General features: G+C 41.5%; 1 protein-coding gene across 4 annotated transcripts in view; it reads right to left on the bottom strand.

Moving 5' to 3' along the window:
* The window catches only part of NHS (NHS actin remodeling regulator), a 347,012-nt gene that overhangs the window by 37,381 nt on the left and 295,354 nt on the right, over positions 1-14,277 (bottom strand). For all 4 annotated transcript variants that reach the window (XM_066356604.1, XM_066356606.1, XM_066356605.1 and 1 more), the window contains 2 exons: positions 13,948-14,100; positions 8,307-8,443 (listed from right to left, as the gene is read on the bottom strand). In XM_066356604.1, the coding sequence (XP_066212701.1) occupies positions 8,307-8,443; positions 13,948-14,100 (290 nt within the window). The remainder of the gene's footprint in view (positions 1-8,306; positions 8,444-13,947; positions 14,101-14,277) is intronic.

Raw genomic sequence — 14,277 nt, 5'->3', positions numbered from 1 at the left:
TCTAGTATCTAAGAACTGGAACTTGAAGTCTTCCTATCTACCAGACCCATATCTAACCTATCATCTTTCTCCTGAGATATTGCTGCATTTGTGTGGGACCCCCACGTGTGCTTGCTAACACAAACCTGCCTTTATAGAACATCACGCCTAGTCTTTTCTCTTCAGTATCCATTCATCAGTTCCCCATTTATATCTTCCCCAATTATGCTCTGAACGCCACACACCCATCCAGTCGGAAAAGTGACAGAGGGACTCATGCCAAGAATTGGTCAAGCAAGCTCTTTCCCTGGATGTAGACTGTAGCCCTGCTGCCTTCCCTCTAGCAGGGCTCTTGCATATTCCTTCAAACTTTCCCTTATGTCCTTTGCTTCCTGCTTCTGTCATCCAACCTACCATTCACTTGATCTTTTAGTCTTTCTGCTTTTATTATGCCTCAAAATGTCCTCTGTTCTACTAGATACTCCAAGCTGTGCCTGTTAAGTATATGTTTAACTCAGCAAGATAGTTCTGTAGTGTGGAAGTTTTTAGTTCTCTTCTCTCACAAATGAGCTTCTGGGACGTTGTCTCTCCAGGAGATTTTTGAGAACCAGCAATTCTCTTAGAAGAATGTAACCATTTCTTTAGTCTCCTGAAGTCAAAGTACTGCTGGATGGAGACGTTCTTCTTGAAAGGTGAGAGGTGTTCAGCCACGGTTTCTAGGTGGCTTGCCCAGGTCCCTTGACCTCTGGTCTCTGATTCTCCATATACCTAGTGTACTTATATGGTTACTCTTATTAGCGAAGTATTAGCTTTTCAGAAAATAGCTATATGTCTTTAGGTTTGCTCAGCTTTGGGGCACTGTCACCACCAAAATGGCTACTCAGACAATATGCTTGGGGACTTCGTCATGGCTGTTTGAACAAAGAAGCTGGACACCTTAAAAGTCTCTTGTATTTTCACCTCTCCAACATGGCTTATATCTCATTGTTGTATGCCCTTGGATGTGTCTTTCTTTGCATGTCTAAGTAGAAAAATTAGAGTTATGGATGTGCCTAATTTATCCTGTCCAAGAGATTTAGAGATTGTGTTCCGTATCCTGAAGGTTTTGGCAAATGATTATGCCAGAAGCCGTGGTCATCTCTCAGTAGAAGTCCAAAACATTGACTGCATTGTCACATTAGCTCCCTGGTTACATTGGCGTCCTACATCCTTGTGTAGATTACTGCTAATCTCTTAGAAATACAAGGTCTGGAGGTAGTGGCACAACCTGAGGTGGCATTGTGGACCTTTTTGTGAGCCAGAATAGCTTTGTTGCCAAACTCAGCTTAGTTTAGACCTCATTGAATCAGGCTGTTGACATCCTAATGTCCATCTAGTTCTATTCCTTCATATATCTGCTTGTGCTGAAATTCTCTGACTCAGTCCTTGCTTTCTGGTTTCCTTGCTTGGGAAGGAATGCACGTGCATAATTCTTTAGTAAGGGAATGGCTAAAGATCACCACTGCAAAGGGAAAGGAAAGGAATGGGGATCTGGATTAGCCAGGTGGGATGGCTCTGTTATAAATGAATGAGGAATTCTGTATTAAGTATCATTCTGGCTTTGTGATCAAGTGATGTAATATAGGAATTGTATAAAAGGGAAAATTACCTGAAACTTACCATATTTCCCCATGTATAAGATGCACCTTTTTTCAAAAAATTTGGGGTCTAAAAACTGTAGGCATCTTATACAGTAGTAGTAGATTCTTTTACTTGCATTTCCTGCTTTTTTGCATGTTTTTGAGCTCATTGTTGAAGACAGTGATTCATCGTCAGACACAGATGAGGACAAGCTAATGGATGGGAGTTTTGACAGTGATGAGGAATTGTATGAATTTTATGATGAATAAAACTTGAGTTCAATAACTTCATATAATACTTTTTTTTTCAAATTTCAGGCCCCAAAATTAAGGTGCGTCTTATACATGGGAGCAGCTTATACATGGGAAAATACGGTATTTATTTGTTAACCCAGAGGGTCTTGGACTTGTATATTTAAAGTTCCTAAGTTGTAGCTTTTTCCTCTTTTGGAGGTATAGCAAACTGTTTTAATCCACAGTTGTGGCTTATTATTCTACTTGAAATTATATTCATCAACCCATCGATAAATACTTGTGTTAAAACACAACAAAAATATTCTTTCCAAAGTTACTTGTTAGCTATTTTCTTCTCCACCTCCTCTTTGTGGTTTTGATATTCATTTGTGATATAGTTAGGTTTGTTACTGTTTATTTTTCACTTTGGGTTCTCTTCACATTCTCATTGATGTTAATTATTTATTGTTTGGAGAGGGGTATGTGAAATACTACCTGGGCTCTAAGAGCTAGAGCTACCCAAAACATATATTCAAAGAAGTATCACTCTCCCTTGACCCTACTACCTCCTTCCCATCCCCCATTCTTTCTATTCCATTCCTATCCACCCCCTCTTGGTAAACCAATCTCATTAGTTCCTAGTTTGTCCTTCGTAGACTGTCAGTTTTGCTATATTGCTTATTTTGAAAAAGTGAATTTGTTCCAATGTGACTGACATCTTGGAGAACAATTTAAGCTTAATATGAATTTCATGTTTACTTATGCAGGATTTCATGCATGAGAAACTCTAGGTGAAAGCAGAAACTGTTCCCAGCCGACCTGAACTGTGTAAGAACACACAAAATGTACACACCTCAAATACTCTCAGCTCTCTCACTCTACCTGGTGTGTTAGAAGCCACACTCATCCACAGCTGGGGCTCCACCCTTCCCTTGAATTTCAGAGACGCCTCCTTCCACTATTTCATAGGGACTCACGAGCTGCAGTCCTCCTGAGGCCCACACCAGAACCAACTTTTGGGTGTTTTTCTAACCACTTAACATGAGTAAAGCACTAGTTTTTTAAAAATTAGGTTCCTACTTCCTTGTGTGTCTGTATGTGTCACAGAAGAAGTTTTTGTTTTGTTTTTTAGTGTCTGTACCTGTTTTCTTCATAAACTCTTTGATTTTATTGTGAAAGTTTGCATACTGTGGAAATTTTAAGGGATGCATATGTTGTTTCATACCAGCGTTGATTATTTTTTACACAAATAAATGGATACCTCTATATTCTCTTATATACCTTTCTAATACGTGGGGCAGCATGCTATAGACACTATTTTGGACTTTGCCTTTTTCACTTAGGAGTATATTCTGGAAACGACTCCTTATTAGTCTATAAAGATCTTACTCATTTTCCCAGCTGTACAGTACTCTACTGTGTGGATAACCTATAGTTTATTCTATTACTATATATACATCTATCACAGAAAAAGTGCTAATGCCACTAATGGATAAACAGCTCTGCAATACATCCATCTATGTATAGGCACCTTGGTTGTTTCCAATATCTTGTAATTGTAAACAACATTGCAATTAGTTACATTCCTATATTATTGGAGATGGATGTTTAGTGGGATTGCTGGGGCATAAAGTAAGTGCATATATAATTTTTTATTATTATTAAATGAGAGGCAGGGAGGCAGAGACAGACTCCCACATGCTCCCTGACCGAGATCCACCTGGCAAGCTCCCTACCAGGCAATGTTCTGCCAGTCTGGGCCACTGCTCCATTGCTTGGCAACCAAGCTATTTTAGTGCCTGAGGCATGGCCATGGAGCCATCCTCAGTGCCTAGGGCCAACTTTGCTCCATTTGAGTCATGGCTGCAGAAGGGCAAGAGAGAGATATAGAGGAGGTGGAAGGGGAGGGGTGGAGAAGCAGATGTCACTTCTCCTGTGTCTCCTTATCTGGAATCAAACCTGGGACTTCCACACACCAAGTCAACACTCTACCACTGAGCCAACCTTCCAGGCCATGTATATGTAATTTTGTTAGATGTTTCCAAATTTCCCTCCAGATAGGTTGTACCAAGTTTGCATTTCCATCAGCACTATACATGAATTCCTATTTCCCCCCAGATTTACCAGCAGAATACGTTGTTATGTTATTTAATTTATGCCAATCTAATAGGTGATAAATGGTATCTCTGTGTTTGCATTTCTCCAATGAGTGAGTTTGAATGTTTTTTAAGTATAAGAAATAATTTTGCCCTGGCCGGTTGGCTCAGTGGTAGAGCATCGGCCTGGCGTGCAGAAGTCCCGGGTTCGATTCCTGGCCAGGGCACACAGGAGAAGCGCCCATTTCCTTCTCCACCCATCCCCCTCTCCTTCCTCTCTGTCTCTCTCTTCCCCTCCCACAGCCGAGGCTCCATTGGAGCAAAGATGGCCTGGGCGCTGGGGATGGCTCCTTGGCCTCTGCCTCAGGTGCTAGAGTGGCTCTGGTCGCAACATAGCGTCACCCAGGATGGGCAGAGCATCGCCTCCTGGTGGGCAGAGCGTCGCCCCCTGGTGGGCGTGCCGGGTGGATCCCGGTCGGGCGCATGCGGGAGTCTGTCTGACTGTCTCTCCCCGTTTCCAGCTTCAGAAAAATACAAAAAATAATAATAATAATAATTTTGTGGATCTGTTTTGTTTTTCTTTTCTGAATTGTCTGTTCAAGGCTTTTTTTCCATTTTCTCACCAGGTATTTGCTCTTTAATTTGTCCCTCATTTAAAAAAAGGTATATATGTATTAGTGATATTAGTCTTTTTTTTTCTTTGGCCCATGTTATACATATTTTCTCCCATTTTTGGTTATTTTTTACTTTATTATGATGTTTGTGCATACAAAAACATTTAATATTCAAACTTATCAATCTTCTCTTTTATTACCTCTATATTTTGAGTCAGAGCTAGGAAGCCTTTTCTTAAGCCTTAAATGAAAGAATAATTCACCCTAATTTCCTCCAGTATTTGTCTCATTTCATTTTTAGGTTTACGTCCCTGATCCATGAGAAGTTTAGTCTTGTATATAGTGTGACATATGGACCTAATTAAATAGTTCTCAATCGGGGGTGATTTTGTCCCCCTAGGGGACATTTGGCCATGTCTGGAGACATTTTGGGTTATCAAACCTAGGGGAGAGATTGCTCCTGGCATCTAGTGGATAGAGAGACCAATGTTGCCACTATACATTGCACAATGCACAGGATGGCCCCCAAAGCAAAGACCAAAAGTATCAATAGTGCCAAGGCTGAGAAACTCAGGTAAGTTTTATTTTATTTTACTGAGTGGCTACCTAGTTGTTCCATTATCATTTATAAAACTCCATCTTTTGTCTGTTTTGAGATATTGCTTTTATCATATATTGTGTTCATATAAACAGGTTAATTTCTGGATTTTGTATTCTATTCTACTGGTATATTTGTCTATTCATGTGCCAGTACCACAATTCTATAACTGTAAAGGATTTAAAGATATTTTAATGTCTGGAGGTCTATTTGCCCCTGTAGCTTTCCTTTTTCAGTGTTTTATAGTTTTGATAAATATTGACAAATTGCCCTCTAGAAAGGGTGTGACAACTTATACTTCCTCTAGTCTTATATGTGAATATGTATTATAGGCTTTTCATTTATGGTAAGAGTTTTATTTTAAGTGATTATGAATACAGAATCAGATATTCTTGTATTTTAGGCACTGTGCGATACTCTCTCATACACGTGCGCACACACACACACAATTTAATTGTATTTACACTAACATTGCATTAAGCCTACTTAACAATCTTGTAAAATTAAAGTTATTATCCCCATTTTGTGGATAAAGAAACTGGGACTCAGAAAGATATAAGGTTTTCCAAATCACATAACCAAAAAGTTGTAGAACTGGGATTTAAACCTGGTTAGACCCATAATAGTATCACTATCTCACTGATACCTTGGAGATTTGACTGGCTAATAATAATAACAATGATGATGTCTAATACATATTGAGGGCTTATTATGTACCAGGTACTGTTTACATGTAGTAACACAGTCTTGATCCATACTTATGAGGTTCTATCTGCATTAGCCCAGAGACACTGAAGTAATTAACCTGTTCAGGGTCACACAGCTAGTAAATGGTAGAGCTGGTTTTCAAATGCAGGCAGTTTGGCTTCACAGTTCATGTCATTAACGACCACAGTACAGTGTAACAGTTTTCAGAGCTGTGGAAGATTGTGTATCAGAATCTCATCATGAATGCTTTTTTAAAAGAGTAAAAATGGCTAATCTAAAATCTTGTAGTTAAAAGGAAAGTTTCTATCTAAGAAAAGGTCTATAAAACAATTTTCTGTCTAAGAAAATGTTTATCTAGTAATTCGGCTGCAAATTTCCTGTCCCTATACCTGCAGCTTTTTTTCTTATAGCAATATACAGCCCTGTAAGTTTAATGCAAAGAACCGTGATCTATTCTGAGTCCATTCCAGGTGTAAGGGATATAACTTGAATGGGAAATCTTCCACCTGGCCAGATGGCTCCATTGGTTGGAGCATCATCCTGAGTGCCGGGGTTGCCGGTTTGATCACTGGTCAGGGCACATACAGGAACATATTTATGTTCCTGTCTTGCTCTCTCTCTTCCTTCCTCTCTCGCTAAAATCAATAAATAAAAATTTTTAAAAATCTTCCAATGAACCTGGTGACCCAAACTCAAAAGAACAAATGAAACAATTTAAATTTCAACTTACTTAAATACTAAGTACTATCATTTGAGATGAGTAAATTTTCTGGAGTTTACATAAGTATGGTATAGATTCTTCTCTTATTAATGTTTGTTAGGTAAATACTCTCATTGATATTCATTATTTTAAGCCTTCTCCTAGAGTCTTATTTTGGTATTTAGACATTTTTAAAAATTATGCAGAATATGATGAAGAGTAATATTTTTATGTCATTTCTGTAAATGCTCAACGTTCTTCTCTCCTACCTTCTTCCCCCAATAAAACCAACTTAATGAGCCACAAAACATGTATAATAAATAGAAAATTTTTTTTTAGCGTTTTATGCAGAAAATGCCTCATTAAAAGCAAATGCTTCAGCAAGCAGATTTGAGCTTAATACGAACTTTTGTCATGCAGGGGCTTTATGACAAATCATTAGCATGTGTAACTGCTGTACATAAGACCTAAAAAGCTCTAAGAGGCTCTTACCTTGTTTTCTTACCCCTGGGCTGCACTGCAGCAGTGTCTTGAGTGTGACATGGCACTCAGTAGGCACTTGATGAGCCTGAAGTACATGAAGCTTAATGTCCAGCCACAACAAAGAAAACCGTCTATGGATTGTCCAATACCACTCATGGTTTTATCTGGATATGTTATATCATGCAGAGTCATTTAAATGAAGTCTTTTCATCTAGGTATTTGCCATCATGTGATCCAAATAATTTGCATCTATTTTACATATTGTAAAAGCCATGAGGGTAGAGGGTTTATAGTTATACATACAACTTTAATTCACATGAAAACCTCACTGTGTAAGCACACTGTTGTAACTTCTTTAGAATTTGGGCCTCAAACTAGAATGATAAGAGAGCAGGGGTCCAGCCATTCAGCAGGCAGTATGAGCTGATTTGGTCACAAAAACCATAGCCCCTCATGTCAATTATGCCCTGCTCAAAGGCCAAAGTGGTCCCCACTGGAGCCTCAGAAGGCACATCTGAGGCAATGATGCTGCAGCGCCTGCTGATCTTTTTGCAGGTGTTCTGAGCTGGGCTCAACTTCGTCATCTGTGAGCTACACTCGGGGCTTGGGCTAAGTGACAGCTGGAGTCACCCAGGCAAGGCTGATGTCACCATGGGTGACTCTGAAGAACTAGCCCTCCTTATAGAATGGAGAAGCATGAAATGGGATAAACTGTGTTCAAATGGAAAGTGTAGACAACATCTAAGTTCTTTCCCAGCTCACTTCGCTGCATCAGCCAAACTCTCACTCGACGAGACATAATAGCGGTGGTGGCAGGAGCTAATGCTTCTTGAAGCCTTACTCTGTGCCAGGCACTATGCAAGTTCTTTCCATGCCTTATCTCATTTAACCCTCAAACACTATAAGCTAGGTACTATTAACATCCCATGTTACAGACGAGGAAACTGAGGGCAAAGAATGTAAGTAACCTGCCCTAAATCTTTCAGCTTACATGCAAAACTAGGATTTGAAGCAAAATTTCCCCCTGATTTTAGATTCTTTAACTCTTATTGCTTTACTGCATTGTGCAACCACTTGCTTGAAAAATATATATCTGTATCTCCACGCTATGCCTCCCCAAAAGTCATTCGTTTCAAGAATGAAAGGGGGGAAATCCCCATAATTTGTTCTCTTAGGCTGCCCAGCCTCCTTCACTAGGAGGGAAACTGATGCCCAAGACCCACTCGTGCTTCCCGATGAGCAAGGACAGGCCTGCTGGCTGGCCACCAAGCTCACCGTTAAGAAGTGACGGTCCTTAACTTCGCGCCTCCTCTGGCTGTGAGCTGGGGGGTAGGCCGGCAGTGGAGGAGCGGCTGCAGAAAGGGGGGCCGCGGTGGCTCTCTGCTCCCGGCGATCACTTCGGCTCCGATGTTCTGGAGGCAGGGAAAAGCAATAATACATAAACATCCTTGTCATTTTTAAGTTTCTCTTCTCCCATTGGGAGGGTGAGCAAAGGGCTGGAGAAAAGTGAGACGTGCTAATCTAGCTCATCTCAATACTAGCTAAGATTTTCAAAATGGTTCTGAACTAAACTTTCACTTGATATTAATATGAAGTTAGACACCCACATTTCAATGGGCACATCTCATAATCTTTGTACAAGATGGCTCACACTTGAGTTTGGAAAAAGCAGTGTATTTCCTAACGTGCTTCATTTCAAAACAACATGAGCCAAAAAAAAAAAAAAAAATCCAGAACAACAGTGGAAGATGTGCTGGCAGAGACATACCAGAGCCACCCGGTACAGATGCTCACAGCCATCCAGGACGTGCTGACCAACTCATGGCTCAGGGGCACTACCTGTTCAGGAATTTTGCAAGCTAGTTTTCAAACTGTTGGTCGCTTGAAATAAGCCGTGATGGGAGTATATACACCACAGTTATTGGCAAGAGCTATATATCAGGGCTTTTGTTTATTTGTTTTACTTTATTACTTTTTGTTTGTTTAGAGAGCTTATGACCAGCACACAATTGCAGCCATCTGAGCCCTGTCACCCACAACACTCAAAGGGCTTTGAGATCCTGGGCTCCTAGAGAAAGTAAAGGAATCTCAATAACAACAGTGGTCTGATTTAGGCATAAAGCTGCCACTGGGAAAAGCCATGGCATTTCTGTATGTAGGATGAAGTGATCCTGTCTTCATAGCAAGAATCACTGAGACACTAAGAGCAGCAATTTAGCTTTCTGAGTGTTTCAGAAAGCCCCAAAGTGTACCCAGCTCAATACACTGGCCACACCAAAAGCCATCCCACCTGCCAAAAACTAGCCTATATTCATGCTCAGGGCCTGAAATCTCATGACCCCATTGTAATGAGTGTACAAATTTATGCAGCAGATTTCTTAATTCACCCTCCTAGTACTTAAATTATCATTACTTAGCACATCAATAATAATAACTATGATGCCCAAAATTTACTGAGCAATTGCCACATGCCAAAGACACTTTACTGAACAGTAGGCTCAGACAACGTCCCTCTGCAGATACCTAAATAGGCTCAGGGGGCCTAAGTCTCCACTGAACTATCAGTGACCCACACTTGGCCATAGGACCGTGCCTTGCACCACTATCTGACCTGTGGGTGCTGTAAGGCCTCCTGCACTTTCTCACTCATCAGCCCAGACTGCTTAGCTTCAATAGTATTTGACTATTATTACATGTTATTACATTCTAATTCTTTGAATATTGGTAAAATAATACAGAATATTGGCAGCTCATAAGACACTACTTTTTAAGCTTTTTAACCACATTGGGAAATAGAACTAACTACACTGACCCTCTCAGGTGACAACAGTAGGAAGCCCTTTCTCCAAAGGCCCGACACTGCCCAGTGTCCGTTTCCTCTCTATCACTGTATTGATAAAAATCAAGATTTCTCTATATGTCTGCCTCTTTCACTAGAAGGAAGGCAGAGATTCTATTTTATTTAGCTTTTGATCTCAGTGCCCTGCCGTGTCAAGATGTAGTGTGGTCTCAATAACTGTTTGTTGAGTGACTGAAAGCAAGAATGAATTAATGTTTTCGTCAAAGTCCTAGTCTTTTACCATTAGAGTGCACACCATACTCCTGTCTTTTTCACCTACTGGTAGGTCCTTCTCTAGGGCCTGCTGCCTGTTTCCACTGGCCTCCCTAATGCCGGCCCCTTTCCTCTTTGCTATAGTCAGTGTGCTGTACTTTAAATGAATCCAAGCATGCTTGAGCTTTCAAGTTTCTCTCCATGTCTGATTTGAGTATCAGGGGCCTCCCTGCCTGAACTGCTGGCTCTGTTTGTGGCAGGAAAATGTGGTAGTATTCCTTATCGTCCTTTGCTTGGGATTCTTTAGATGAATTTTGTCTCTCATTCGCAAACAGGAAAAATGTCTTCATCACCATCTGGGTAGTCTTTGCTAAACTGCCTTCACAGCTGGTGTTTATCAGGAAACAAAACTAATGACATTTGTTACATAAATGTCTTCCTTGTTCAAGTGCCTACCTCCACTACCACCCTTGTTGGTGGCCTTTTTACTTAGTGAGCAATGCAAAGAAAAGCTTTGACATCCTTAAATTCATACTGAAAAGAAGAATACAGGTGTCACGGGTTAGGAAAAGGTAGAAGGAAGAAAAGAATCCAGAGGGAGACATCAACTCAGTTTCCCATTGAGTTGCTTCCCTCCTACACTTTCTTAAATTTATCTGTTTCACTCACCCTAGGCCAGAGGCAGGCAGGCTAAATTTATGGTTCCTAAAAAATGCCTTTTCCTGGTGATGGGGTGGGGAGAACAATTATCTACTAGAACCTGAAACTATAGTCGACTCTTGGTTCTTATTCCCGTAGATAAATGGAACTTAGACCCCAGCCCTGAAACTTGAAAAGAAAGGAAATAAAAAATAGAAGCATCTCTTTATAGCCATCTAGGAATTGCTCCCTGTCTTACAAACATAAACAATGGCATCACTTAAATCCATTATTGGCTCTGAGAATAAAGAATTGCTAAGAAAAAAGGGGGGAAGCTGGAAACGGGGAGAGACAGTCAGACAGACTCCCGTATGCGCCCGACCGGGATCCACCCAGCACGCCCACCAGGGGCGACGCTCTGCCCACCAGGGGGCGATGCTCTGCCCCTCCGGGGTGTCGCTCTGCCGCGACCAGAGCCACTCCAGCGCCTGGGGCAGAGGCCAAAGAGCCATCCCCAGCGCCCGGGCCATCTTTGCTCCAGTGGAGCCTCGGCTGTGGGAGGGGAAGAGAGAGACAGAGAGGAAGGAGGGAGGGGGGTGGAGAAGCAAATGGGCGCTTCTCCTATGTGCCCTGGCCGGGAATCGAACCCGGGTCCCTCGCACACCAGGCCGACGCTCCACCGCTGAGCCAACCGGCCAGGGCCCCTTGGTAGACTTTGTTGAGGAGGTTGCTAGTGAACAGATCTTGAAGGCAGCCAGTTTCTACGTTCATATCTCAATAGCCCAGCTCCCTCCTTATAGCTTCATTATGCACTCCCTCCTGGTGGGAGCCAGGATATTCCAGCTGTCCAAATAGATAAATCTACAGGGAAGCTCACTATGGCATTTGCGGAGCCTGATAGGTCAGAACTAGGCATGGCCACCAGATGGCAGAAGTGGTATTCTGATGATCGCACTGTTAAGCTACTGTGTTTCATGGACAAGGTTAAAAAAAAAAGTCACTTTCTAATTTTAATTCTACACTGCATGTTTTTAATTCTATGATGCCTATAATTCCTGTTTATGGCTCTCTGCAGTGCTATTAAAACCACTACACCCAAGATTTGCTATTGAGACAACCACAGTCAGCCAGTCTGTGGAGGCAAGATGCAGCTCCAGGGTCTTCCTTCCAAACCCCAGGAGACCCACACCCCTCTCTCAGCCCCGAGGAAAAAGGTTGGAGAAAACTGATAATGGCACTTGCTGTTCCTCAGTTCTACCATTAAGTCCAAACCTGACAACACAGTGAAGTATGATGGTTTATGAGTAGCTTAATGTTATCTGGTTGAATCTGGAAAATCAAATCAAGGATGACTTATAAATAATAATAAAAGGATAAAAATAAGTACAGCTAAAGGGCTAACATTACTCAAGCTCTCTAATGATGGGATCAGAGAAAGTATTTAGTGGGAATGGTCACATTCCTCTGTCATCATTCTGTGCCTTCAGTGCTCAACCAGTTTTCTGCACAGTTTCATTCAGTAGCACATTCATTGAGGACCCATCATATGTCAAGTTCATGCTAAGTGCTTGTAATAAAAAAAATTAATAAGATATCCTTGCCCTTATGTCACTCATGAATTAATTGTGGAAGATAGGCTCATATGTGTTTAGTCATGATGAGAAGGTACACAGAATATTGTGGGAAGGGTGCCTAATCCAGGCTGCAAAGGAATGGAGAGGATGTTAACAAAGATTTCTAGAAGGTGGCTGGCACTAAAAAGTTGATAAAGAAGACCATTTTATCCATGTATAATAACAAAGTGAATAATAGGAACACCAGAGATATTTATAGAGGATACTGATCATCACTTTTCATTATAAGTGTCACAGTATCTGCTACTAATAACCAAGGGGAATTTTTAGAAACAGTTGTCTTAGGGATATCAGTAAATTAAGCTGTTTCGTTAAAGGGAGAAAAGACTAGGGATTAGGGGAAAGGGAGTAGTCATATACATGTGAAAAAAATAAGCTGAATAAAACATTTGTCATCTTTCTCCATCTTAATAGTGAATTAACATATTTTATTTTGAATTCTAATACTTTTGCAAAATACAATTTCTTAAGGGAGCATAGGGAATTTGGAACAAAAACATTGAATATACAGACACCATCTGTCTCCATAGCAAAAATCTAAAGGCCCAAAAAGCTGGCATGATAACTTTTGATACTTAACTTAAGGGACTCGATGAGGCCAGTTTTGAATCTCTTTGTCCTAATTAGAATGCTTTTAAGGCACTGAAAAGTAAGTAATCAGTGTAAGAAAGGGCTGTATCTTCCACCTTTGACTGTTCTGCGCTATCTCTGGCTTTCTCAGAGAGAAACAGAAATAGGAATAATTATTTCCCTAGAACACAGCGTAAAGACGAAAAGAGCTCCAGCCGGGGGTTTGGAGGCCCGGGTCTGGGTTCTGGCATGGTACCTAACCTGCTAATTGTGACCCTGAGCAAGTTTCCTGAGATCTCTAGGTCTCCATGTGCTCCATTGTAGAATGAATTGGTTCTCTGCAGGAGCACAAGAGGTCCCTGGGGGAGGTCTGATTGTTTGATGACTGGCCAGGAGCCCAGGATGACAGCCACCCTGCAATGCACAGCACAGTCCTGAACAATGAAACAGTGTGCCTCGGGCCCCACAAATATCCCACCAGAATTTCTTGTAGGGGGGAAAGTCTAGAATGTATTTCTGAATCAAACTGAATTCCTTTTTAATTATAATCCAAGGGTGTTTTTTGCTCATCTTGAATGTGCTCTGAATGCACCAGTTTTTATGGTGTGTCCTTCTGTCTCTGAACCCCTTCATTGCTTTAGATTTTTTTGTTCAGAATGGTTTCTGACTGTCTTTACTTAATTCACACCTACACTGATAGTACAAACATTTGATTGCTTCGTTATGTCTACTGGTGCAGTCATGCCCAGGCATCTGCATATTGCAATTATTATTATTATAAATATTTCCCTTTAAATTCTCTTTATTATCATATTTAGACCATAATGCTAGTTGTAATTATGTGTATAGGTAGGTTATATCATATTATCCAGGAATTCATTTCAGGGTAGAAAATAGAGCATTTCAAAGTACTTGCTATAACAGGAGAGGTGCTGGGACAAGAGGGACAGAGGACAACTCCTGGATGGGACATGCTCTGAGATGTCACTTCGAAAAGCCCCCCGAGCCTGGGACAAGTCACCTCTGCGCAGGGCCTGCAGGCTCTGCCGGGCGTGGCGGTGCAGCTCCTGCACGCAGGGCGGTCGTGTGGCCGGGAGGAAGATGTTTCTCTGTTGGTGCCACGGTGCGCGGTAGTACACGCTCAGCTTACTCTCAATGTCCAGGTTGGAGACGGCTGCAAGAGAAAGAGGGAAATGGGGCATTACGCATCTATAACTCTAAACTGTGCATCTGGCAGATGCTGGGGTGGGAGGGGACAGGGGCCGGGTCTGGGTAGAGCGCAAGTCCAGACTGCTGCATTCCTATTGGGAACTCATTCAAGGCTGAAAAACGGTTTGAAGTTTACAATAGA

The sequence above is a fragment of the Saccopteryx leptura genome, chromosome X (assembly GCF_036850995.1).
Source record: "Saccopteryx leptura isolate mSacLep1 chromosome X, mSacLep1_pri_phased_curated, whole genome shotgun sequence".
Lineage (NCBI taxonomy): Eukaryota > Metazoa > Chordata > Mammalia > Chiroptera > Emballonuridae > Saccopteryx > Saccopteryx leptura.
Note: the sequence above shows the minus strand (reverse complement) of the source record. Positions and strands in the feature narration are given on the sequence as shown.